The following is a 26,647-nucleotide window of genomic DNA, read 5'->3' as shown; positions in this document are numbered from 1 at the left end:
TCCAACCAGGAACAACAGTTGCTGGTTTTCTACTCTTAAAGGGTAGTGCCAGGAGCGGAGACCAGTCTTCTAGGAGTAACTGGACCTCGCCCCAGCTTCCAGGAGTGGAGGCATGGAGGCGGCCGGGAGCCCTGCAGACATCACCAGGGACTCCCAGGACCAGATGTGAGTGGGCAAAAGCCCAGCACCGAAGGAAGAGCATTTCACAAATAACTGTGTGAACGGGACATTCTCCCATAAGCCCCAGCACCTCCTTCTCTGGCTCTGGCTCCCCACCCCCGCACAGGAAGAGGCCAGCCTCTTGTATCTCCTTTGTGGTTCCATGGGCTTTACCAGGCTAAGGTCACACTGGTCATTACTCCCTTACCCAACTTATCTCAGGATTCAAATACACAAACACACACACACACACGGTTGACTTTTGTAGGCTTTTTAAAATAAATTGATTTTAAGGAAAATAAAAAGGAAAAATTGTGGAGTGTTATTGTGGTCAGCTATTAATATTTCACTTCTTGGCAGCTCTTATGAGCCCTTACATGGGCCAACCTCTGGCCCTGTTTTATTTCATTCAATGTTTTCAACAGCCCTTTAAGGAAGCTCCATCATCACTCCTCTTTCACAGATGAGGAAACTGAGGCTCAGAGGAATTAAGCACTGTGTTCAAGGTCACACAGCAGGAATATTGGGAGGATTCAAACAGGCCCCCTTGTTGAGGGCAGTGTGTCTGGTGCCTCCTCCTCTCCTGACATCAGCGCTGACGTCAAAAGAGGATCGTTTTACTGAAAAGGCAACAGACGGAAAAACAGTGGATTTCCCCAGGGAAAGGTGCTGGCCTCACCATGCGCCCAGGGCACGTCCCCAAACCCGCATTCCCAACCCCCACGGGCGCCGGGGCCCACCAGAGGGGCTGCTCCCAGGTGGGCGTCCCAGCCCGGACCTGGGTCCAGACCACTCCTGCGCCTCTGCCCCGGCCCCCACCTGGCCACAGGTGGCCTTGCCGAAGGGGTAGTGCGGGAAACTCTCCCTCCCACGTCCTCTCCCAAGGTCTCGGCCCTACACGCCCTGCTTCAATTCCGAGTCAGTTCGAAACTGAGTAGTCGCGCGGCCTGGGGAGCACACTTCACCGCTCGGCTCTCGGTTTCCCAGCCTGTAGCTCGGAGATCGGGGTCTCTTGGGGTTGGGAGGGATTAGTCAGCGAAGGCGCGCGCCGGCGCCCGTGCGGCGGCGACCTGGGGGATGGAGGGGCGTCCCAGCCCCCGCCCCTCCTCCCTTCGCCCCGTCGGGTGTCGCGCCCCCTCCTCCCTGCTCCAGCCCCGGGCCGGGCCCCGCCCCTCGCCAGCTCCCTCCCCAGCCGCGCACTCAGGCCTCTGTCACCTCTCGGTGGGCGGGCCCGGGGGCGCGGTGGGGGAGGTGGGGGCGGCCCCAGCCCGCTCGGCACAGCCATTGGCCGGAGTAGGTGAGGCCGGGCAGCCTCCTCCCCTCGGCGGGGCGGGCCCGGGAGGGGATGAATGAAGCCGGAGTGGGCGCTGAGCGGCAGCCGGAGCTTGGTTCGCAGCGCGGCGGCTGGGCCCTCTGGACGGTGAGTGCTTGCGGCAGCGTGGGCCGCGGAGGGTCAGGGCACCTTCGTGGGCGCGCCGCCCAGGTGCGCCGGGCCCAGACCTGCTGATGTCAGGAGCGCGGCAGGTGCCCTCAGACGTTGGGTGGGGACCAGGGGATCGGGGAGGCCGCGCGGGGCGGGACTCGGGGCGCCGGCAGTGCGCCCCAAGCCCCTCCGCGGCCGGGAGGGCGGGACCGAGCGCGGACCCGCACCCCACAGCCCGCCTGCCTCCAGGGAATCGGCTGCACAATGCGCCCCCTCTAGCTGCCGGCTCCCCAGGCGGGGAACTTCCGAGGAGGCGGGCCGAGGGGGAGGGGATGGATGGTGGTTGGGGTCAGGCGGGGATGGAGGGAGCGGCCAGGGCTAGTGGCCGGGGCAGGTGGCCGGGCGCGCACGCGGGCGCAGGCCACGAGAGTCGCACCAGGGACAGATGAGCCTTCCGGAGCTGCAGGCTTGCGGCGGGGCCCCCACCTGCGGCGGGCGCCGCTGCAGCTGAGTCAAGGAGGAAATCGTCTTGAACAGAAGTTTCTCGCGGGCGGCAGGGCTTTGTTCGCGCCAGCCGCGCTCCAGACACCTCGGGGAGGGGAGCGCGGGCGGAGCCGGCCCCGGGGGCCGAGCTACTGGGTGGGCGCGAGGGACTGGTCCCAGCCTGGGTGATACGGGCCACGCCCCTGTTCCCGCCCCGCTACGCGAGGTCCCCGCGTCCGGCGCAGAGCCGGCACTGGAAGACCGGGCGCCCCTGGGTGCAGGCCGAGGCTGAGGGAGGATGGAAACGAGGGGCCCACCCTCCGCACCCAGTGGGCACGCTTGTCTCCGGACGGGAAAACCTAGGCAGATGCTGAGATTTCCAAACCGGAGGAGCAAGCCTGGGCGGTGTGGAATCCGGTGGGGAGAAGCCCATCAGGCAGTGGGGTCCAGGCCCCATCCCCCACGTGGGTGCCTGGAGGCTCCTGCTGCCAAGGTCAGACTTGGTGATGGGGCCTGTTTCTGTCTGGAGCCGCTAGGAGCTGCAGTAGTTTTCCACAGTGAAGGAACCAGCTTCCTAGTGGCCGCTTTTCGCGGTGCTTTGGGGAACTTGGGTTTCCTCTGTCTAATCAGAAACTGGCTCCAGGGAGCTGGTGGGGCGGTGAACCGTGAGCATGGTGGTGCTGTGAGGTTTTCTCTGTGCAGCCTGGGGCAGATGGACTTCAGAGGAGAGAAAGCACTTGGTTTTAGCCGGGTTGGAGGGTGAATCTAACACCGGCAGTAATCACAATGACCTCAGGCGTCTTTGTTGGTCACTTAGAATGTGCAGGCCCTGTGCTGCGTGCTTTGAGCATCAGCTCATTGAATCCTTACCACCACCCACGAGGGAGCTACTATCGCTCCCATTCCACAGATGAGTAAACTGAGGCACTTGTCCAAAGTCACACAGGCAGAACATGGTGGAGAGGTTTGAATCACATTTGTGTGATTCCAGACGTTTTACAGCTCTGTTCCTGGGGGAGAAGGAAGCCCAGGAGGGCCGGTCCTGACACAGAGCGGGGTGTCTTTTGCTGCCCACCAAAAGATGGACGGCACCTAAGGGGACAAGAGCATTTGGCCAGGATAGTCCAGGCCTGTGGGATGCAGGGAGGATGCCTCTGGGCCTCCACAGCCCAGCTTTCCCACGTGCTGCTGGAGGGAGGGAAGGGAGAGGCCTCTTGGTTGGACCCCCGCACCCCTGACTGCCCTGAATCAGGACCCGTCCTGCTGGGCAGGGCTGGCAGATATTGCCTGGAAATTCTTCGCAGGGCTGCTTCCCTCCCGGGTGGCTATGACCTAATCCTGGTTCCTTGGGTGTAGTCCCTGCAGCAGGTGCTGGGCAGATCCCAACCACGCCCTTCCCCGCAGCCGTGGTGAGGTGGCTGGGAGCCTGGAGGTCAGGATGAGGGCCGCGTGAACGAGGATGAGGGCCGTGTGAACGAGGATGAGGGCCGCGTGAATGAGGTCTTGGGGCTGGCAACTGGTCCTGTTTGAGTGCCCGACTCCGAGCACCTCGACTTGGAGAGCCGGCAGGTAGTGGGACAGAGCCTGGTACTCTCGGTCTGGATGGAGCTGTGCCGGTGCAGAGGGCCCGGCAGGGGCCCCGGAGGACTCGCCCTGGCCACACTCCCGCTTCCTCCGTTGTCTCCTCCAACTGGGGAGTGGACAGAGACCACGCCGATATTCCCTCCCGAGCCTCCCGTCCTCGGGCATGGCAAAGAGCCCACTGCCCGCTTATGGGGGGACATATGCAATAATCCTCAGGACTCTTGGCCGCTTTTGTTCCTGGACATTCAGCTGCTGTGTGGCCTCGGTGTGGTCGTGGTGGGCATGGGCGTCCACATCAGGGCAGGACCCCCGTCTTCACCACGGCAGGTAATCGGGCAGGCCTGCCGGGACCCCGCCCCAGCAGCGGGAGGGGGGCCCCAGCTCAGGCCTCAGGGCCAGCCAGGCCCTGCCGCGGGGGACGGGGACCAGCCTGAGTGCCGCCCGCGGGGCCCGGGCTGTGTCTCCTGCGGCTGCTTATGGGGACTCTTCCTGCCGCTGCCCCGGCTCAGCCTTCAGCCCGCTGTCCTCAGACATCCCTGTTGCCCTTGGCCACGGCGCAGCCCCCTTCCCGCAGCATTACCCAGAATTAGCCTCTTGGACCACATTTCCAGGGGTGGGGAGGTGCATTCACAAACCACGTGTCCCTTACGAGAGCTGCTCACTCACGGTGCGGCCGGTGCGGCCACTGAGGTCCAAGCACCAGGCCGTCTGGGTCCGCTTATCTGGGTTCAGAGTCGCGGGCTCCCAGGCTGGGGGTTTGCAGCAGGCCCTCCCCGCCCACGCTGCCGGGCACCACACAAGCACCCTCACCACGGGGGCCGCCTTTCCTCCGTGGCTTTTTTATCCAGCAAGCCTTGGGAGTACCGGAGGCATTGCCCCTCCACCCAAAACACAGAAGGCTTGGGATCGCTGGGCTGAGGGCAACGCCCCCTTCCCACCCCAGCTTGCTCGGGGCCCTGCCTCTCGGCAGATGCCGTGGGCCTGGTACTTGGACCCAAGGGCCTAAGAGGCCACCTGGGAGTGGCAGAGTCCAGCCTGCGCCGGGGCAGGCCCCTCATGTGGACGGAACCTTCCCCAGCACCCCCAAACCCGTGAGGGCCTCTGCAGGTCTGCTCACCCCACGCTCCCACACGCCGGGCTCGGGCCGTGGAGGCAGGGTGGAAGTAGGGACACCCACGCTGAGACAGCAGGACACTCCCTGAGGGACGGGTCTTTCCTGGTCTCCCTCAGACAGTCCTACATTGTGGCCTCCATGCAAAGCAGCCAGCTTCCTGCCCACTCACCTGTGTGTGGCCATCAGGTATGCAAATTAGGGTGCGCCAGCCCTGCGGTGGCCGCCCAGGTCCTGCCACCCGGTGCTTGCTCCATAAATAGCTTTGAGTCTCATCTTCAGGAATTGAAGACCCCCTCCACTCACCCACTCGGAGGACGAGAGAGCAGGTTGAGTTTGGGAGGCGAGGGAGACAGCTGCCTGCAGGGTCCCAGGGGTCGTGGGGTACTGAAGGTGCAGGGATGGGAGGCGGGGAGGCAGGAGCACGGCCAAGGGGGCCATGTGACTGTGGCTGGCGGCCTCGGGGCGATCAGGTCGAGGCATCTGCTGGCTGGAGCGCGAGGCAGAGGAGAAATGAAACCTGTGGCTCTTCCCTGGCTGCCAAGCTCCCAGCGTGGCCAGGACAGAGCCCGGGAGTACCCCTGGCGTGGGGACGGGCCCCACCTGGCTCACCCTCAGCCTCAGGCCCCCCTGGGGCATTTTGCTCCAGCTGCAGCCAGACTGTCCCGCGAGAACCCAGGCCGAGGAGGCCCAGGGGCCCAGGGGCCGCCACCTGAGGCTTAACATGTTACTCTGGGTAATCCTGCGCCCTTCCCACCCGCTACGCTTTGCGGACAGCCTTCAACTAGGAGAGGAGTGAATGACTGCGTCAGACCCGAGGAAAGAAGCAAGCAGAGCCGAGCATGTGAACGTGAAAACCACCTCAGTCCTTGACTGACACCAGGATCTCAGTTCTCACAGACGGAGCTACGGCGAGCCACCCAAGTGGGCGCCACTGACCTCCTGCAGTACCGCTGTCGGGGGGTGGGGGGGCTCGTGAGGCTGCGAGGAGGAGGGGGAGGCAAAGTGGGGGAGGGGGCCTGGAGTTCCTCGGCACAGACACCTCTGGGCTCAGCTGATGGGCCAGGCCAGCTTGGGAGTCGGCAGAAACCTGTGGTTTCCTGCTAAGATCGCCGTGCACACACACAAAAGTACGCTCACATGTGTGCACACGCGTACACACCCTCACTCGCCCAGCTGAAGCCCCAGGTGCAGAGCTGCTGGCCTGAGGCCCCCGGGTACACATTATTCTCCCTGCCGATCAGCCTGCCTAATCCCGCAGGCTCTGACTCGCCCCAGGGGACAGGGAGGGAAGGCCTCTGGCAGTGGGGCATACTCCCACGGTCCCCTCCACCTGCATCTGGCCTGCTGCCGCCTGGCCAGGGACAGGCCGGGAGGGTGGGACGAGATTCCCCCTTGAGAGGGGGCTCCCTGGGGAGAGCTGCGCGCCTCCTGCGTAGCCGAGGAGGACAGCCTCTTCCCTGTACAAGGAGGGGATTCTCCAAGGCCAGGAGAGCTGTCAAAGGCTTCATCAGAGCTGTTCCCGGCCTCAGACGTCTTTCCATGAGAGTGAAGGCAGCAGAACAGCAGGGAGGGCCTGCCTGAGGGTTGAGCGGGTGCTCCAGGGCCGCCAGCCCCCGGCTGCCCCAGTTTGGGGGTCACATGGCTGGAGCACCCCGGAGACTTTGTCCTAGGGCAGCGGTCCAGCACAGGGCCGGGGGGAGGGTGCCCGGCTCGGGGGTGAAAGTTACATCCCTAACGTGGGTGCGCCCGTGGTGGGGGATTTCACGGGTCTGCCGTGCGCAGCGCAGGAGGGGGCTCAGCTGAGCCAGGCCCATGGGACGGGTGTCGATGTGGTGGTGGCAGCGTCCTGTCAGATGCCCTGCCCTGCAGCCCGGCTCCTGGGCCTTTGTCGGCTCCAAGCTGTGTGTGTCTTGCTGCCACCGGCTCTCGGCAGCTTGTGCTGTTTGGATTTGCAGCTGGGACAGTTTGCTGCTGGCTCAGGACAGCCTTGGGTGTGGTGGCTGTGAGCTCCTGTGGACAGGACGGTGTCCCGCGGTCCCCAAACCCGCCGCCCAGCACAGGCCTCGCACAAGCAGGTGTCGGCACAGGACTACCTGCTGCATGAGTCAGGGGTCTCCGGAGAAACCCAGCCAATAGCAGATAGGTCGCTATAAAAAGAGACTAATTATAGGAACTCAGCCCACGTGACTTTGTAAGATACGTGGTCGGCAAGCTGCAGACCCAGCAGAGATGAAGTCGTGTTTGGCGTCTGAAAGTCGGCAGCCTCAAGACCCAGAAAGAGCCATGATGTTTCCGTGTGAGTGAAGGCAGGGAAAAGCCGTGTCCCAGTTCAAAGGCAGCCCTGCAGGGCAATTCAGGGAAGGATCAGCCTTTCCGTTCTATTCAGTCCTTCAACTGATTGGATGAGGCCCACGGGCTCTAAATATACCGATTCAAATGCTAATTGAGGGCTTCCCTGGTGGCGCAGTGGTTAAGAATCCGCCTGCCAATGCAGGGGACACTGGTTTGAGCCCTGGTCCGGGAAGATCCCACATGCCGCGGAGCAACTAAGCCCGTGCTCCACAACTACTGAGCCTGCGCTCTAGAGCCCGTGAGCCACAACTACTGAGCCCACGTGCCACAACTACTGAAGCCTGTGCGCCTAGAGCCCGTGCTCCGCAACGAGAGAAGCCACGGCAATGAGAAGCCTGCGCACCGTAACCAAGAGTAGCCCCCGCTCACAACTAGAGAAAATCCCGCGCGCAGCAACGAAGATGCAACGCAGACAAAGATAAATAAAATTAATTTTTTAAAAAAATGCTAATTGATTCCAGAAATGCCCTCACAGCTGCACCTGGAATGTTTACCCAATGTCTGGGCACCCTGGGACCCACCAAACTGACAGGTAGAATCTACAATCATTCTGTTCTTGGCTCTGAGATCACGGACCGGGCTCCAGACTCTGAGGCATGGGCTCCGCGGAGGGGAGGGAGGAGAGGCCGGCATTTAGGTGGCGTCGGGGTCTCTCAGGTGAGGATACCTGTGCACTGGACCTGGGATGCTGGTGGGAGCTGGCCCGTCCTTCCTGTGGTGCAGTCTCCACCCAGCTTGGCTGCAGTCACCAGGGCCCCGCTCAACCATCAGCCAAGCCTGAGAATTCAGGTCCCGGAAGAGGCGCCACACCTTGGATCAGGCCTCAGCAGCAGGTGGCAAGCAGATACACTTTTTTGCTAAAACGATATCCAAGCGGAGAGAAACCGTAGGCCACGTGCACACACTCACAGTGCCCAGAAGAGGAATCGGTGGGGAGGCCTGACTTCCTCCCCAAGCCCAGCTGTGGTGTCCACTCCTTGGGGCGCCAGCTGGCCTGTAAGTGGTGCTGCCACTGGACTCTGCAGCCCCTGTCACCCTCCCACCAGCTTGACCACAGGGACCTGAGACAGAGAAACAAAAGGCAACGGCCTCGGGGCCACCAGCCTGGCCTTAATGGGGGTTGGCCACCTGCAGGGAGTCACCAGCCGTGAAGTCACCTTCTCCTGGCTGAGCCCCGCGGGGGGTCAACTCTGGCCATCTCACAAGCATGTCCAGGAAAGAAATCACCCTGAGTGGCCTGGGTCGCACCCCCAGGCCCCAGCAGCGCTGTCATGAGGGCGCTGATGAGCGGGAGACCGAGACGGAGCAGCTGGCCGTGCCCACACAGCCCACAGCTGAGTCTGCGTCCCGGGCTCAACCACGCTGGCTGAGATGCCCTCGTGCTGGAGCTGGCGGCTCCTGCAGGCCCGTTTGTGCAGCAGACCTTTGCCGTGAGATTCAGCCCTCGAGCTGCACACACAGCAAAGTGTCCTTTAAGTCCGGGGCAGGCGTCAACATGACCGTCTGTGTCCATTTCTGGAGCTGTCTCCTGACACCGTGCACGCCCAGCATGTGTCGCCCGGACACAGCCGCGTGAGATCTGGACTCAGGAATCTCCCCCTGAAGACCCGAGAATGTGGGACCGTCCTCGTGGCTGTGAGATTCCAGGTGTCACACAGCCCCGGACCCAGGATCCGGCGCTGCCTGCCGACGGAGGGGACATTCCAGACACGCTGGCTCCACGTCGCAGGTGTTTCTGTCTGCCCTCCCCGCCCCCGCACCTCACACCTCAGCGCCTGCGTCATGGGAGGGCCCGGCCTCCTTTCTGATCAAGACGCTGCTGATAAGGGTGAACGCCTTCCGAAGGGAACACAGCAGGGGGAGCAGAGTCTGGGCTTAGTCAGAGATTGGGTAGACGCCGTCATCGCGCTGCCTCGAAGGGGGGCGGGGGCGCGCGGTCTGCACTCAGCCTGCTGTGTCCTGGCCACCACAGCCGCTCTTGACGGAACCCGGGGAGGAGACCCCGGGGCTGCCCACCCGAGTGGCGCCGTTTACTTCCCATCCCGTGCGGGTGGTGACCACCGCCGGTCGCCTGGCTGATGTCTAAAATGGGATTTTCAGTCTGTGACTCAACAAGCAAGCGATGTGCATGATTGCAGGTTGACTTTACGTGTTTATGTCAGAGATCAGAGCTCTTAGCTCAGGGAAACTTTACGCTGACGTGGAGCTGTCTGGGCCACACACCACTGGCATTGGAGTCTTGTTAAGGGCTTTATTTTCAAATAGAAAGGACTCTGTTTCTTCGTGACCGTTCCTAGTCGCGATAGCTCCGCGATCTGGCTGCCTCCTGAGCCCTGCTGGGGGCCCGATCCTTCCCGTTCGTGCCCCTGCATTCCTCCTTGCGGGGGATCGGCGGGACGGTTGAACAAGCTCAGAGCTGGGGGGAGGCGGTTCTGCAGGTCCCTCCTAGGAAGGCCCACCCACCAATAATAATTCCCCAGCCCAGTGCTGACCGTCCACCCCCACAGGCCGCCGGACCGACCTCTCAGAGCAGCCGCTGCCCCTCGGCCCGCTTGGACGCCTTCCCTTCGGGTCCATCCCAGCTGGGAAGGGGTCCAGGGCCCTGCTGGTTATGTGCGTGCGTTCATGTGTTTCCGTGTGGAAGGTGTGTGCACAGATGGGTGTGTGTGTGTGTGTGCACATTGTGGAGGAATGCACCCCCACAGCACAAACACGCAGCCGCCTCTGGGCAAGGCCGAGCTTTTTCCACGTTTCTGTTTCGGGAGCCCGTCTGAGCCGCGGGGCTGGTGGGAAGCAGCGCTGTGCCGTCTCGGGGCTCACGCTTGTCACCGTCTACGCTGTTCCACGGCGGCCCAAGTGCCTACAGTACCTGCTCTGGGAGCAGGTGCGTGGCTTTCTGTCCCTCCAGGAGGCTTGGCGATCCTTCACGCGGCGGGAACTTTGCTCCTTCCGTGGGTACCCTCCTAGCCCGCGTGAGCGAGCCTGGAGTGCCAGGGTGCACGGAGGAGGCGGTGGCTCTGTAGGTACAGCCCTGGGCGTGGTCGCGGGCCCTGGGGAGTGACTCCTGCCCACACTCGGCCTCGAGATCTGGCTGCTGATCACCTGGCAGTGCCAGTTTCCAGAGCAAAGAGCTGGCCCCGTGTGTCAATGCCACACAGTTGGTCGTGGTTCTTTGAATAAGACGTTGGCGAGGACAGCCAACGCACTCGTGGGCTCTGAAGCCAGGCCACGTGGTCTCGTCCTAACTGGCCCTGGTTGGCTGTGTGACCTTGGGGAAACTGCTGACTCCTCTGGGCCCACTTCCCTTTCCTGTAAGATGGGCTGTGCGTGGAGCTCAGACTCCGCCGGGAAGTGGGATGCTGCAGTGTCTTACGGCATTTGCGCCCACGGCCTGGCCCCAGGGAAGGCCGGAGAGGAGGCGGGGTGAGGCTACAATTAGGTAAGACGGCACGGCTGAGGAGCAGGCAGAGGTCTGGCAGAAAGACCTGGCGCCCCAGCCTCAACGCACAGAGTGCGAGGGGACCGGGAGAGGCGGTGCTCCCAGACCCCCCAACGCAAAACTGCCTCCCAGACCCAGGTGTGGTCCCACCACGGCCCACTCCCCTCACCCTGGACTGCTTCCCAGTTTGCAAGGTTAACACAAGATAAAGCCAATCTTTTGTTTAAAAACAGTCCTAACCTGGCGGTCCAGTGGTTAGGACTCTGAGCTCCCTTGCAGGGGGCACAGGTTCGATCCTTGGTCAGGAACTAAGATCCCGCATGCCACGTGGCGCGGCCAAAAAACAAAAAACAAGACAAAACAAAACAAGCAAACAAATGAAAACCAGCCCTCAGAAGCCAAAAACCTGCCGTCGCAAGGGCTGAAGGCTCTGTCTGTGGCCAGGATGGCTGAAAAGTCCTCTTTGCTCTCTGCCAGCAGGGCCCATGCCAGGCGCAGCTCCCCCAGAGGCACTCCCGATGTTCACGCCCCGCCCCGCCGCCCAGGAGACTCAGTGGTACTGCCCTCTGCGCTCACCGCTGGGCTCACATCCTGTTCTGAGTGTCTGTGAGACTCCACCTCCCTCCAGGCCTGCGGTCTCCTGAAAACTGGGCCTCCTCGGGGGCTGCGTGAGTGTCCTGTAACGAAGGACCACAAACCGGGGGCTTAAAAGAACAGAACTCTATTCCCCGCCCAGTTCTGGAGGCCAAGAGTCTGAAGTCAGGGTGGGGGCAGGGCTGCCCTCCCTCTGGAGGCTCCGGGGGAGGGTCCTTCCCACCCCTTCCAGCTTCCCCCAGGCGTCTTTGGCTTGTGGCCTCATCACTGTAGTTTCTGCTTCCGCCATCGCGTGGCTTCTCTAATAAGGACACTGTCGCTGGATTTGGGGCCTCCCCAAGCCAGGAGGACCTCATCTCAAATCACCGATCACATCTGCAAAGACACTTTTTCCAAATAAGGTCATGCTCAGGGTCGGGAGGATGTATCTTTTCGGGCCGGGGGTGGGGAACCACCATCCTGCCCCTCCGCGTCCCCAGCTCGGGGCCCAGCAGAGTGGGGCTCTGTGACTAGCTGCCTGAAGGACTCGGTCCACCAAGTCTAATCTGAGACACGTCGGGGAAGTGTCAGCCCTCTGGGCAGCGGCCTCTCCCGACATCACTGACACCGTGCGCAGCGGGGGGTCTGAGGCCGCCTCGGGGCCCTGAGTGGCCGACAGCGGGTTCTCCCTGTGTGCCTGTCTGGGTCCAGAGTCCTTCCTTTAAAGGACAGTAGTCGTAGTGGACCAGGTCCCCCCCACCATGATCTCATTTTACCTGTCACCTCCTTAGAGGCCCCCCCCTCCAAATCACTCACATTCCAGGGAGCTGGGGCTTAGGGTTCCAGCGTATCTTCTTTTGGGGACACGGTTCAGCCTGTAGCGAGAGGTAACCCTATGGAAGTGTGTTGAGTTCGGCAGAAGACCCTCGCACAGGGGCCCAGGGGCTGTGGGTACAACCAAGATCAGGTGTATCCTATCACAGCGACTGTACCTGTGCTGACCGGTTTACTTCTGTTGGGAAAATCAGCATTTTTCCTCTTAAGATGCAGAGTGGTTGTCGCCGCCTGGGGGGTCCAGAAGGATCTGTTTAGCTGGCAATAGGTCCCGCCTTTTCTCAAAGCTTGGGGGTGTTGGGGGTGTGTGGGAGCCCCGGGAGCCTTGAGATGCAGCCATTTCTCAGGCCCGACTGAGCTCCGTTTGGTCCGTGGGCTGGGAGTCAAAGTGAGGGCCCAGAGAGGGCAACGGGAACAGGCCAGGCTGGGAGTTTGCAGAAAGGTGGAGTGCTGGCACAGTGGCCGTTGAACCTGTCTGTGGGGCTGCGACCTGCAGCGGTTTCAGCATCTCGAGAGACCAGCCACGGGCGAGGCCCAGCGCCAGCTGACCCTCCCGCCCGGTGCCATCCCGGGGGCCCGGGTGGGCCTGCCTGTACCCCCTTCCTCATTTCCCACACTCTCCACACGCTGGGCTGAGTTGGATTTCCCTTTCATGCTAAAGAGCACAAGGCCGGCCGGGTGTGAGCTCAGGGAAGAACGGAGGCTGGGCTTGGAGTTGAGGGCGGGAGCGGTCAGCTGCCCCTGGCGGAGCGCACAGCTCAGGCCGGCGAGCCAAGGCCGTGGGGCAGGTGCGGGTCGGGGTGGTCCAGGGGCTCACATGGCGTCTGACTCAGTCCTGCTGTGTCTCAGCTCCACTCTCAGCTCTGTGGCCTCATTCAGGCCGGGGGCTGCCCTGAGGGTGCGGGTCTGGATTCGGGGGGGGGGGGGGGCTGGTCAGAAAGGCTGCCCTCACCAGGCTGGGTAGCGAACAGGCAGAGCCGTCGGTGCCCCCGGGGACAGGCGGGGGGAGGGTTCTCCTGGAGATGGATTCTTCCCGCAGATCGGACCGCCGCTGGAATTCCGCACCCACTCCCGCTGCCGTCGCTGTCACGCCCTCGGAGATGCCGCAGCACTCGATGGGGGACAAGCACTTCGTCTCGATGCCGCAGCTGGTCTTCCCCGGCCCCCCGCTGGCCACCAACAGCGAGTGTGACTGCACGCCCCCCAGCAGGCGGGCGTCCCTGGGCTCGCCCCTGAGCCAGCCGCTGTGCCAGCCGCTGCCCGAGAAGCGCGGGCCCCGGGCGGCCCGGGAGGTGCGCTACGTGGCCACGGGGCGGCCGGACCAGGCCTGCGGCTGGCGGGCCTTCGCGCCCACGTGCCTGCAGGCCTTCAACACGCCCCGGGGCTTCCTGCTGTTCCTGTGCGCGGCCTCCTTCCTGCAGGGCATGACGGTGAACGGCTTCATCAACACCGTCGTCACGTCCATCGAGCGGCGCTACGACCTGCACAGCTACCAGAGCGGCCTCATCGCCAGCTCCTACGACGTGGCCGCCTGCCTCTGCCTCACCTTCGTTAGCTACTTCGGAGGCCACGGCCACAAGCCTCGCTGGCTGGGCTGGGGCGTGCTGGTCATGGGCGCCGGCTCGCTGGTCTTCTCACTGCCCCACTTCACCACCGGCCCCTACGAGGCGCAGGTGGACGAGGCCGTCGGAACATGCCGGGCCAACAGCAGCGCGACCTGCGGGGGCCGCACCTCTGGCCTGTCCAGCTACCAGCTGGTCTTCATGCTGGGCCAGTTCCTGCACGGCATGGGCGCCACGCCGCTCTACACGCTGGGCGTCACCTACCTGGACGAGAATGTCAAGTCCAGCTACTCGCCTGTCTACATCGGTGAGTGGGGCGGGTGTGATGGTGGTGACGCCAGCCGGCCGTCTGCTCAGAGCCCTGCCCCGTTCAAGCCCCCGACATGCATGTCCCTGTTGGCCACACGTGGCTCCAAATGGCCCCAGGTGCTCCTAGGTGAGGTGGCAGGTCGGCACGGGCCTGCGTCTCACCTGACACCGCAGGTGATGGAGGTGGTGCTCGCCGGCCTCAGCCCGATCCCTGGCACGTCCCACAGGGTCTGGAGCGCACGGACCCTCGTGGTCCCGTGGTTAGGACTCTGCGCTTCCGCTGCAGGGGGCCCAGGTTTGATCCCTGGTCGGGGAACTCAGATCCCGCGAGCCGGGCTCGGATGGTGGCTGGGCTGCAGAGCTGGGTGCTGCCACGCCGCCCCCGGGGGCTGGGCCCGAGCCTCGAGCTGCCCCCGAGACCCTCTCGTTCATCTGGGGTGAGATTTCCGTGTTCCCAGCCTCAGGCCAGCTGCCTCTCCGAGTCCCTCCTGCGAGGTCAGCTCTCCCAGGGAAGGGAAGGGGTCGGGGTCAGTGCAGAGCCCGCGGCCGACGCCCCGGCCCAGCCAGATTTGCTCGCTGCTCTGCTTCATTACGTCCACCTTGGGCTCTGCTCATCCGAGTCACGTAGCGGTTGCCATTCCGGGGACGGGGGGCATTTGGGACCCGGGTGAGCCTGCAGCGCTGCATGGGTGCCGCCGTCACCCTGCAAAATGAGTCTTAGGATCTTTGCTTTTTCGAGGGGGAAAGAGTCCAAATGGTGTCTATAGGGGCTTTGAGGGAAATATTTTAAAAACACCTTGAAAGGTTGACACCAGCCGATACCAGACACAGTGGAGACTGTGCAACGAAACCCCCAGTTTAAAGGAGTTCATGCCTGGGGGTAGGGGTGGAGGTGCAGAAATGCAAGGGGGCTTGTCTTAGGTGGGCCGGAGGGGTGGCGCAGAGGGCGCAGCAGGTCCCTGACGCCTCTGCTTCCCTTCCAGCCATCTTCTACACCGCGGCCATCCTCGGCCCCGCAGCCGGCTACCTGGTCGGAGGTGCCCTGCTGAATATTTACACCGAAATAGGCCACCGGTGAGTGACCTGGGCCCACAGAGAAGACGCCCACTCTTGGTGCAGGAGGATGGTGGCCCAGGTGGGGGAGGTCCAGGCCGACCTTGCTCTGGTGGACCTGGGAGTCTGGGCAGCTTGGAGAGTGTGGCCTGAGGGAGGGGACAGCATGGATGGACGGCCTCCCGAAGCTGGAAGGGACCAGGCCGCAATTGCTCCAATGCCCTTTGCGGAACCAAGAGGGGATTTCCTGCCGCCACCGGGAGGTTCTTTTTTTGGGGGGGGGTGGTCTACACCAAACAATTCTCCAGTGCTCTCCGGACACCAGCTGGGTGTCCCCAGTTCACCTCAATCTGACACTGACTTCCCGGAGTCAGCTCAGACCCCGCAGGTGAGCGAGAGCACCCACCCTTCAGACGCCAGCCGCGGTGGTGGCTCCCGGTTACCCACGCTTCTGTCCAACTTGGCTGCAAATCGGAGGGTCCCAGGACCCCTCCTTCTAGTAATTTGCCAGAATGGCTCACAGAACTCAGGAAAGCACAGCACTGGCTCAGTCACCAGTTTATTCCCCAGAATACAGCTCGGGGGCAGCCCCTTGTCTCCTGTCCACCTGGCTGCCCAGCCCAGGGTTCTTCCCCATGTACCTTTGAATTTCAAGGTGCACTTGTGTGCAGATGGGGGTCGCAGGCAAGCCCCCTGAGCTTCACGAGGCCAGGGCACCAGCCACCCACCCTCTGCCCTGCCCCTCCTGGGCCCCCAGCCCCTGTGGCCTCGTCGGGAGGCAGGCTCGCAGGCCCCAGAGGAAGGGGTGGACCTGGGCAGGGTCCCCTGGTGCATGCCACCTCCTGTCCGTCCCGATGCCCTCCGTCCACCGCTGGTCCCAGACCGGGGGTGGTGAGGCATCAGGGCGGGGGCCTCAAGCAGAGCCTTTGGTCTCCGCCTCTCACTGACCAGCAAGCAGGAGGTCGCCCAGCGTGTGTGCCCTAGACGCTGTGAGCACAACGCTGACCCCACGTGTCTCTTCCCGCAGGACGGAGCTGACCACCGAGAGCCCGCTGTGGGTCGGCGCCTGGTGGGTGGGCTTCCTGGGCACTGGAGCTGCCGCCTTCCTCATCGCCGTGCCCATCCTCGGCTACCCGCGGCAGCTGCCAGGTGGGTGCTTCCCGCAGAAGGATACCCCATGCCCTGCTCCTCCTCCCCGCCAGGAGCGGTGGGGCCGGGATCGTCATCCTCTGGGCGGGTGCTGCCTCCACCCCTGCGGCCTCTGCCCGCTGGGGGACCACGGAAGAGGCTTGTTTCAACGGGGGATGGGCACTCCTTTCAATACCTTCCGTCTCCCTCTGGTCCCAGATTGGGCCCGTGGGCTCTCTCCCACCTCCCCATCCCTGCCACCCGTCACCATGGTGCATCCGTACGAGATGTCTGTCTGGGCGCCCTCATCCACCGGCTGGTCCCACACCCAGGAGCAGGGGCATAGGGGCCTTTGGTCTCTGCCCCTCACAGATGTTCACATCCTTCCAGGCTCCCAGCGCTACGTGGTCATGAGAGCATCTGAAACACACCAGTTAAAGGACAGCAGCCACAGGGTGACCAGCAGCCCTGACTTCGGGAAAACCATCAGAGACCTGCCTCTGTAAGGACCTTGGGGGGCCTCTCGTCTGTGTCTGTGTGTCCTGAAGACCCTTTAGGGTCCTACACATGCTGGGTCTTGACCCTAAGCTAGGAGAGTCCTGTGACCCCTCCAGGGCCACATGGGGAGCCCACAGCCCCTAAACCTCCTTCTGACCCAACAATCTTCGGGGGTTGGCTCCAAAACTTGGGCTAAGAGATTAAGGAGCAGCGGACAGAGCCTGCTGTCTTGGAGGCACCAAGGGCCGGTTCCGACGGAAGGGCCGGGGCCTCAGCCTCATGGTGCCCACCCCCCAATTCCCGGGCCTGCGGGGACCCAGGGACATGCACGCAGGGACCCGTCTGCGCTCCCGCACGGCAGGCTCTGGGGGCTGTGCCTGACGCCTCATGGTCACGGAGTGAATCCCTGACGCTCGGCGAGTTGCCCCACAGCGAGCTTGTCCACGGTCCCCAGGGAAGCAACTGACCGCCCCCCACAAGATCATTCCCCAGGAGTCACCCCTCCACCCCGTTCTCTGACCATTTCATGGGGAGTCACCTGCACGTGCCCACAGGGCTCCAAGGAGGGGACCATCCAGCTCCCCGTCCTCTGCCCTGCGGCCGCCACTCCTCTCGGGCAGTGACTGCTTGTTTATCTTGTACTTGACCTGGTCTTACTTTGCTGTCTTCACACACTGTTGGGACAAACAGAGCCTGGGCTGCCAGGGCCTCAGAGGGACAGCGTGGGGCTGGGGCTCCTGGCCGGCCAGCGCCCCTCATCAGGGCATTCCACGGGGGGCTCTCCTGGGCAGGGGGAGGCGGCCCTCGGATGGTCACCCGCCCGAGTCCTCGGCCTCACTGAGCGCCCGCCTGCCCCGCAGCTTCCTGAGCCCACGAATGTCCACGTGGCAGGTGGAGGCTGTTAGTGGCGGGAATGAGCCCCCGCCGTCTGTCTTCAACACGGGGAGGGTGACGTGGGGTCAGGGAACCCCCCCCCCGGCTACCTGTTGCCTGCTTAGACCCCCCAGAAGAGCCGCCCACCCAGGAGGCTGCCACCAAGGCCGGCAGAGCGGGCCCAGGGCCACGCTGGCCGGGGAGGCGGGATCATCCAGGCAAGGGCGGGCTCGCCCCGTCCAGCCGGGGCAGGGCCACCTGCGCCCTCTGAGCCGCACTGGCACCGAGGGCGTCAACAGCTTGGTCCCCAGTGGACCCGGGGACAAAGCCCGAGATAAGGAGGTTTATGCCCAGGCTTGGTTCCCCAAACCGGTTGCTGATAGTAAAATAAATACCGGAACATGGGCCCTCTGTCAAGGTCATGACTAGCTCTCTGAGCAAATTCAACATGGGAGTTTCAGCCAAGAAACCTGCAGGCTGAGATTAAGAAATAAGGAAGTTCACATACTTCTGGGGAGAGTCACCTGCCCCTGAGCCCAGGTGAGCATCTCCGAAGCCTGGCACGTCTGGGCAGGACCGGGAAGGGACTGGCCACACCCTGGGCTCCCCCCCAACACACACACACACGCACACGCACACACGCGCACGCGCACGCACACACGCGCGCGCACGCACACACGCACGCGCACGCGCGCATGCACACACACACACACACACACACACACACACACACACACACACACACTCTGGTCCCGGAGAGCCCCACCAGGATGGCATTTCCTCCGCATCTTGTTTCTTTCATGGATGTGGGACTTGGGCTGTTGACCAGAAAGAAACCTTTTCAGTCCTTGAGTTTGAAAGTCAGTTTCGAAGGAATTGGGTCCCTGTCTGAAGCAGGATGGGGAAGGAGGCCGCTCTGCGGTTACCCTGAGAAGCCGCAGGGGCGGGAGGTGGGGGGCGACTCCATTAGCATCAGTTCCCTCCCAGGGCGCAAAGGCTAACTGGGGCCACCCTGCATGCTCCTACTTGGCAGAATCCAATTTACTGTTGGCCTGTGTCCTCAAAGCGAAGAACACTGGAGCGTCAAGGTGTCTGTGCTGCTTTGACACGCGCAGGGAGGCGTCGGCATTGACGGCTGGGCCGGGTGGGCGTCTCCCTCCTGGTGGAAGATGACCCGTAGGGTCGGTGGGAGCTGGTTCTCTGGGTGGGAGGCCTTAGCTGCAGACAGAGAATGTGAGCAAAGGCAGCCGTTGTCGGAGCCGCTGTGATAGGGGTCGGACCACAGTCGTTTGTCACCAGGCTTTGCCTGCTCTTGGGTGCCCGAGATGGACCCAGGGCTCCAGGGGAAACTGTCCCCAGCCCACATCACTCACGAGTCCTGGACCTGCCATCCAGTGGCTGAGAGGGGCCAGGCCCGGGAAAGCAGGCGGGGTGTAGAGCCGTGTGCACTGGGTTCGAGGGGGAACTCTCAGGCCAGGTCCAAGGGCCATTTCTCAGGCCCCTGGCATCACTACACCGGCCACTGCCCCCCAGGTGCACACCAAGAGAAGTCGGAGAGCCAGCCAAGCCCACGCAGGGTCTCCTTGGAGGGGCCTCTCGGTCCAAACCCTCAGGGATTTCTGTCCCTCCTTTTCACCAGCTGGCGATTGAGAAGTGGTCCCACCCCTCAGGCCCCGTTCCCCTCTCCTGGGGGCCACCCAGTCCTGGACTTGGTGACAGCTGCCTCCCCCCCAGCCTCCCGCTCCTGGCTCAGGCCCCTCTGCTGGTCCCCCCGGCTGCCCCTGGGGCAGATTCAACAGTGTCACGGTCACTCAGGGTCTCTTTCCCCACTGCAGCCGACCTCTGTGACAGCGGCTTTCACAACAAGCCACAGGCTCCGGATCCTGGTGCCAGCTCTTCCCCTGCCCCAGCCCAGCCCCACACCCACTCTCGGTTTCTCTGGAGTAAATTGGGGTGCCCCGGCCCTCCCACACCCCACTCCACCCCCCTCTCAGAACCAGGCTCTTTGTGCTCGGTTGGGAAGGGCCAGGGTTCTGGCCCACTCTGACCCTCTGTCTCTTCTCTCTGGTCTCCATTCCCCTCCCCCATCCAGCTCCATCTGGCTCCTCCTGAAGAACCCCACGTTCATCCTGCTCTGCCTGGCCGGGGCCACAGAGGCCACGCTCATCGCTGGCATGTCCACGTTTGGCCCCAAGTTCCTCGAGTCCCAGTTCAGCCTCAGTGCCTCAGAAGCTGCCACCTTGTTTGGTGAGAACGCTCCCTGAATCTTGTGGTGGTGGGGGTCCTCCATTTTTTCACTGGTTCTCAGAGACTGAGGGGCCTTTGAGAGTCTCTTCTAGAAAACCCCAGGCAGCAAGTGCTCCCCACACGGGGCACACGTCCTGGGCATGTGGTCCCCCCAGGCAGGGACCCTGGAGCAGGTGTCTGGGCTTTTACACAACAGCTCTAATCACACTTACACAGGCTGCCGCCGCGATGGGCAGGATGGTCCTTCCTGAGGGCAGTTTGGGAAGTGCTGAACACAGCCTGCTGACCCGTTCTCCCTGCCGCCCCCCTTGCCACCCAGAGCCTGGGCCTTTGCGTTGTCCCTGGCTTGTGGCGGAGAGGGTTTGGGTGGCAGATCCCACCGTGCTCCCTCGGGCCTGGCAGTCCCCGTGAGCCAGGCGGTGGGTGTCCTGGGGTCTCCCTGAGGCTGGAGCCCTGGGCCTGCCCGACCGGAGGCGTCTGTGGCCAGAGTGAAGGTCCTCCTCAGACACCTCCTTCTGGCCCTGTCCACTGGTAGCGCTGGGCTGGGGGGACAGCCACAGCCTCACCGAGAACCTGCCGGGCAGGAGGTGTGTGTGGGTCGATCCTGGCCGGGCGCCTCCCCCGAGGGAGGACGGTGTCAGACTGGGGGTCCCCAGTGACTAGTGCCCCAGGCTCCCCTCCTTGCCGGCCTCTTGGCTGTGACCCCACCTGCCAGAGCCCCACCCCCGCCAGCTGCTTCCCTGCCCCACAGCGGCCGACACCCCTCCTGGGACAGCCGTGTCCTCTGGGTCCCCCCCTCTGCCCCCAGAGCCGGTCTCCATCTGGGGAGACGGGCTCACCGCACCCAGGGTCTTTGAGGTCTCCTCCACCCTTGGAGAGCCCCCCTCCCATCGGCACCCCATCCCAGGGCAGGCCTGGAAGCCACGTGCCGATGAAGCCCAACTTCCTACCAAACGGCGGCCACCAGCTTCTCCAAACACCCCCTTGTGGTCAGACTCCGCAGAGGCCGTGTGGGCCAGGGGAGCGCGATTGTCCTTGGGTCTCCCCAGTGGGAGGGGCAGGGCCCAGGGACCTCTCCTCTTCCCTCTCCTGCTCCGCCCCTGCACCCCTGGGCCTCTGAGCAGCTGGCGGGCGGCCTCCCCAGGCTCCGAGGCCCCCTGTGAGCACCGGTCAGGGTCCTCACATTGAGTGCAGAGCCCGGTGCTGCCACGCAGATTGGGGCCGATGGCTGTGGGCCTCTGTCTCCCATCTCTAAAGCGGAGACGAGGCCCAGGGGGTTGCTGGCCCCACCCCCGTGGCTCCGGGGACGGCACCGAGCCCCTCCCTCTCCACAGGGTACCTGGTGGTGCCGGCAGGTGGCGGAGGCACGTTCCTGGGCGGCTTCTTTGTGAACAAGTGCAAGCTCCGAGGCTCAGGCATCATCAAGTTCTGCCTGCTCTGCACCCTGGTCAGCATGCTGGCCTTCTTCGTCTTCTTCATGCACTGCCCCAACGTGCCCATGGCGGGCGTGACCGCCAGCTACAACGGGAGGTAAGGGCCAGGTGGCACCTGGGCGAGCGGAGACCTCTGCACACCTGTTGGGGGCACCAGTGGTCCCTGGGGAGGAGGAGGGGGTCGGGCGCTTGGGGTGAGGTCATTGGAGATGGTCATAACAGTAAGGATGGTGTCCTCAGCGGGGACCAATGGCCAGTCACTCACACGCGGCACCTGAGCCCCAGTCCTGTCTGTAAAACGGGACAGTCCCGGCCCCATCTCCTCTCTGCGTGTTGTCTTGGCAAGTGGCCCAGCCTCGGCTCCCGTGCGTCACTGCGTTGGGGACGTGAGGGGAACAGCCCGCTGGGGGTGATTTGGGAATAACTGAAGTAGACGCAGGCTAGCGACTGCTGGCCGGGAATTCCCCGCAGAGATGACAGTGTGAGCGCCGAGGGCAAGGATGCCATCGTACCACTGTCGGGACAGCCGGGTCGGAAACAGCCAAACTAGCCAAGAGTTGGTGCCGAGCGGAGGGCTTAGTACCGTGGAGGGGGGAGGAGTCTAGTCCTTGGGCGCCTCCAAGGTAGTGTCGAGCGGGAAAAGGAGGGAGCACAACGGCGTGTACAGCGTGCTCCGCTTGAGCGCAGAGGGGGAGAGCGTGTGTCTGTGCGGGCGCGGACAAATGATCTGTGGAACGTCCGCCCACCTGCGCTGCAGAGCAGGGACCGGTGCCATGGGGCGCCTCGTACCTGGCACTCAAGCAGTTTTTGCATTTCGAGCCCTGTGGACGCACTGCCGACCCAAAAGCAAGCCAGGCAGGCAGTGCGCTGCGCAGGGTTGCTTTGCTTCGCTCTGAGCACATCCAGCGATGCTAGGAGCCAAGGCGACGCAGGAAGCCCCGGTCCTCGGTGCAGCAAACCCAGCGAGTTTGGAGACCTGCAGACGTGGGCCCTCAGGGACCAGACCCCACGCTGGCCTGCACCCCACCGTCGCTCTCTCCCCCCTGCAGCCTCCTGCCCGAAGGCCACCTGGGGCTGACAGCTGCCTGCAACGCCGCCTGCGGCTGCCAGCCGGAGCACTACAGCCCCGTGTGTGGCCCCGACGGCCTCATGTACTACTCGCCCTGCCACGCGGGGTGCCCGGAGGCGGCCTCGCCTGGCCCCGGTGGCCAGAAGGTGAGTGTGGGGGGCTGCCGCCCAGGCGGTCGGTGGCGCCCGGACGCTGGGGGGCCCCCGGCCCTTCCTCCTGTAATCAGCGCTCTTGTTGCGCTCCCCAGGTGTACCGAGACTGTAGCTGTGTCCCTCAGAATTTTTCCTCTGGTTTTGGCCATGCTACCGCAGGGAAATGCACTTCAACTTGTCAGAGAAAGCCCCTCCTTCTGGTTTTCATATTCGTTGTAATTATCTTTACCTTCCTCAGCAGCATTCCTGCACTAACGGCAACTTTACGGTAAGCCCCGGCCTGGGTTCACTCTGGCCCAGAACCTTTCCCTTTGCAGCCAAGGCGGAGCTCTGCAGACCCCTGCGGGGTACGTGCCGGGCCCCCGGAAAGCTGTGGCAGGAGAGAGCTAACTGCCTCTGTGAGGTGCTTGCCACCTGGGGATGCGGCCCGGGGCTCGGCCAGGACTCGGCCGCTGGCGTGGGGTGTGACTTGGCCACGCTTCCCGGGCGTTGATGGGCCGGTTTTCCGTTGCAGGTGTGTCTGTGACCGGCAGCGATCCTTCGCACTAGGGATCCAGTGGATCGTGGTTAGAACTCTAGGTACTGTGCTGTGTGAGGAAGCCATGCAAAGCTGTGGTGTGCGTTCACCGCACAAGGGCACGCGCCAGGCTGCTGTGCCTCCCAGCACGAGGCTGTGCCCACCTCGGGGAAGGGCTCCATTCCCTAACAGTCCGCTAGAGGGACCCATGGCCATGTTTTTGCCCAGAGGCCCCCATTTCCTCATTAACACACAGGCTCCACCAGAGTCGAAGACCGTGGGGACTCTCCCGGCATGGAGGCGAGCCCCCAGAGGAAGGAACGTTAAGTCCCCTTTGCACCCGCCGTGAACACCAGTGGCCGAAGTCACGTTCCTTAGAGCCCGCCTGGTCTGGGTCTCTGGACGCCCCCCCGGGGGTGTCCGGGTACTGAGTGTGCCTCTCTCCACAGGGGGCATCCCGGGCCCCATCGCCTTCGGCTGGGTGATCGACAAGGCATGCCTGCTCTGGCAGAACCAGTGCGGCCAGCAGGGCTCCTGCTTCGTGTACCAGAACTCGGCCATGAGCCAGTACCTGCTTATCGCAGGGCTGGCGTACAAGGTGAGCAGGGTGGCCTCGCCCCCAGGTGCGCTGGCGGGGGGAGGGAGTCCCAGAGTCTACTCCAAAGGACCAAGGGTCTTTTCCAACTAGCTCGGGCGTCCGGGCGTGCCACTGGGATCTTCCAACAGCTTAAACCCCCCACTGGGCGTCATCCTACAGCCCGGTTTCCAGAAGTGGGATCCTTCCCCATTTCGAGCTGTTGTTGTTGGGGACCGTGATGATGTGATGCCAGTGGCGGGAACAGTGGGACAGCAGGCCCAGGTCACAGGGACTCACTCTCCAGGCCCCCTGCCCTCCAGGGCCCTCACCGTCCCGGCTTGGTGGTTTGCCCCTGGGCTCTGGTCAGCTAAGGCTTTGGAGAAATCAAAACTGCTCCCCCTGCAAGAGCCCGGGCAGGCCTGCTTGCTCTGGGCCGGGTCGCCTGGCTGGGTCCACAAGCAGCGCTTCTCCTTCTCCATCCTTAGTGGGTCTTGAGTTACGTCCTGCTTCTTAGCCTGACCCTCTGCTTTCAAGCTGTTAATGGAAACTTCCTGCTGTATCTCTTGGCATATGCTACGTGGGGAGAAGCATAGTATTTATATTTTGAGTTTCCCCCCATTGGAGAAAAAGGCACACAACTTCCCAAATAAAATGAAATCCTAGGGCTGGTATATAAGAATGTCTCGGATTTCTTCTTTGGGTGGAGGGTGGACTCGGGAATGTCCCACTGGCAGAGCCTTTTCGGGAGGGGCCTCAGAGACAGAGGATTCTCAGCGACCCTTGCGTTTATCTCCCCGAAGATGAGCTTAAAAATAGCCAAGTGTGAGAAGGGATTTGCGCGGCTCTGGACAAACGGGTCAGTTCAAATAGACGCGCCCCGCACAGAGAGCTGGCCCTTGCTTTTCTTTCTCCCTGTGTTGTAGGGTCCCTCGGCCAGAGCACCAGGCTGGACCCCGGGACGGCTGTCTGCCCAGATAGTCCCCCCGCGGCCTCGGCACAGGGGTAGGATCGGCTCCCAGAGCCAGTGCTAATGTTAGCGGGGGTGGGGGCAGCCGGGTGCACCCCCTTAAGTGCTATCCCGCTCGCTCACGGGGCCACAGAGTGGAAACAGCCTCTCGTTCCTGTGGCTTCAGGCCCATCGGCCTGGGCGGTGCTCCAGGAAACCCAGGGTTCACACGCTGAACGCATACACCCGTGTACAGAGGCCAGCACGCGTGCCCACACTGTCATCTTCCAGGCTGCGCGTGATTCCCAGGGGCTCAAGGTGGCGGCTGCGGTGGAGTGACCGCCTCTGACTTAGGTTCTGGGGCGGCCATGACAAAAGACCCCACACCACGTGGCTCAAACAAATTCACCTTTTCTTGTTCTGGAGGCCAGACGTCCAAAATCAAGGTGTCTGCAGTGCCCGTCCCCCCTGGGGGCTCTGAGGGGGACTCTGTCCCGTGCCCCTCCCTGCTCCTGGTGGCTCCGCCATCCTTAGGGCCCCTGGGCTTGTAGACTCTTCACCCCGTCTCTGCCTCTGTCATCACGGGGCTGCCCCCTGCGTGTCACCGTGCTGAACCTTCCTCCCCTTTCTCATCACGGGGCTGCCCCCTGTGTGTCACCGTGCTGAACCTTCCTCCCCTTTCTCATCACGGGGCTGCCCCCTGTGTGTCACCATGCTGAACCTTCCTCCCCTTTCGCTGCTTGGACATCCGTCACTGGATCTGCAGTCCACCCGAACCCAGAGTGAGCTCAAGATCCCTAACTTAATTACATCTACAAAGACCCTATTTCCAAATCGAGGTCCCATTCACAGGTTCCGGGGGTCAGGACTTGGACACATCTTTTGGGGGGACCCTGTTCAGCCCACGACAAGCACCTCCACTTCATCCAGTGCCTCTGTTTTTAAGTCAAATCATACTTTTCATTCCCCCCTAACAATATTGGGGTCCAGGCTAGGGACTGGCTATGCAGAACGGATGGACCCTCTGGTCAGAGCAGGGTTGGCTCCCCAGGACCTCGTGAGAAACCCAGGGTTGGGCGGGGGGCTCAGAGTGGGAGCACCCAGGGCCTCTGGGCGGGTGGCTCAGGAGAGGTCCAGCAGCTCCCTTCTCCCCAGGTCCTGGGCTTCATCTTCTTCACCACTGCCTGCTTCCTGTACAAGCCCCTGTCGGGGTCTTCAGACGGCCTGGAGGCTTCTCTGCCCAGCCAGTCCTCAGCCTCCGACAACCCCACGGACCTTCAGGAAGCCCCCTCAGCCCTCCAGATCCAGAGCGACATCTGACAGCCCACCTGCCTGCCCAGGGGCACGGGCCTGCCACGGCACGTCCCAGGAACACTAATTTCTCCCCGGAAGGGGTGACCCCTCCCCAATTGATACCCAGCCCTGAGGACCCTGCAAAAATCTGCCACTGGGTCTGGGGGGACTGAGCCTCAAAGGCACCGAGGAGAAAGAATGCAAGACGTCCGAATGGACACCCCTGCCCCAGCCCCCCAGACCTCGCCAGAGGGAGTGGGGTGACCAGCTCTTGGCTCGGAAGGAGTGGCCCATTTCCCGGCCGGATGCAGGGCTGCCTCCCTCTGGTCCGCTCACACTCTGGCCCTCTCCCACGGACTTAGCCAAATAGCATCCCCTGGGGCCTCAGGATCCCTCGGAAACACGAACAGCGGTGCTTCTAAAGCAACCTGCGCGATTCCTACGTAACTCCGTCAGTAGTTACGAAAAGTGCGAAACCACCTGTGGACTTCGGGGAGACACTTCCGGCATCCCTTCATCTCTCCTTTGAACGGCGGATGTTTGGAGCGGTGGCCGCCCGGCGGTTTACTCTCTTCTCTCTGGAGATGTTAAGGCCGGTGATGCTGGCGCTGTTGGAGCTGCTCCACAGAAGGGACAAAGCACCCGCCCCCGCGGGCAAGCTGGCGCTGGCGGTGCTTCTGCGCGGGTCCACCCCATCCTGTGCGCGGCCTGGCCCTGACTTCCTGTGTTTCTCCTGATGCAGAGGAGGCCAGTGGGCTGCCGTCCCTGGGGCACATCCGCGTGGACCCCTCTCCTGCGTGTGTTCTAAACCTGCTGTCACCTCCTTTCCTCGGGGCCGCACAGCCCTGCAGCAGGACGGCAGCAACTTGCATAAGGAAACACTTATTTATAGAATTTGTTTTTTACCTGATGGTGTGCTAAGCACTTGTGAATTCTACCCGGAGGGCGTCTGGACTGGCGTGGAACGTTTATTGTTGGTGTCCTCAGTTAAAACTGTGGGTATGTAAATATATTTTAATATTTAAAGCA

General features: G+C 63.0%; 1 protein-coding gene across 9 annotated transcripts; it reads left to right on the top strand.

Annotated features, from left to right (window-relative positions):
• Positions 1-1,469: 1,469 nt before the first annotated feature.
• SLCO4A1 (solute carrier organic anion transporter family member 4A1) lies at positions 1,470-26,647 on the top strand. 9 transcript variants are annotated; one of them, XM_036825530.1, is made up of 13 exons: positions 1,470-1,579; positions 13,001-13,830; positions 14,816-14,906; positions 15,913-16,034; positions 16,404-16,515; positions 19,477-19,631; positions 20,966-21,161; positions 22,114-22,279; positions 22,381-22,553; positions 22,800-22,864; positions 23,252-23,400; positions 25,092-25,107; positions 25,481-26,647. In XM_036825530.1, the coding sequence occupies exons 1-13, from the start codon at positions 1,509-1,511 to the stop codon at positions 25,789-25,791; spliced, it is 2,457 nt and encodes an 818-aa protein (XP_036681425.1). In that variant the 5' UTR covers positions 1,470-1,508; the 3' UTR covers positions 25,792-26,647. The 9 variants fall into 9 exon arrangements, 7 of the variants coding, with proteins under 7 accessions (XP_036681425.1, XP_036681424.1, XP_036681427.1 ...); XM_036825529.1 differs by lacking the exon at positions 25,092-25,107 and adding an exon at positions 24,303-24,381; XM_036825531.1 differs by lacking the exons at positions 1,470-1,579; positions 25,092-25,107 and adding exons at positions 1,596-2,558; positions 24,303-24,381.

This window comes from Balaenoptera musculus, chromosome 15, assembly GCF_009873245.2.
Source record: "Balaenoptera musculus isolate JJ_BM4_2016_0621 chromosome 15, mBalMus1.pri.v3, whole genome shotgun sequence".
NCBI classification, from domain to species: Eukaryota; Metazoa; Chordata; class Mammalia; order Artiodactyla; family Balaenopteridae; genus Balaenoptera; species Balaenoptera musculus.
This window is presented reverse-complemented; position numbering and strand designations above follow the sequence as displayed.

What these genes read in the sequence shown, in the direction of transcription:
- SLCO4A1 (XM_036825529.1), top strand. Translation starts at nt 1,509, where the DNA reads ATGAAGCCGGAGTGGGCGCTGAGCGGCAGCCGGAGCTTGGTTCGCAGC. An exon ending in GCGGCTGGGCCCTCTGGACG is followed by an intron (nt 1,580 to 13,000) that starts GTGAGTGCTTGC and finishes TTCTTCCCGCAG; the next exon opens with ATCGGACCGCCGCTGGAATT. An exon ending in TCGCAGGGCTGGCGTACAAG is followed by an intron (nt 23,401 to 24,302) that starts GTGAGCAGGGTG and finishes CCTGTGTTGTAG; the next exon opens with GGTCCCTCGGCCAGAGCACC.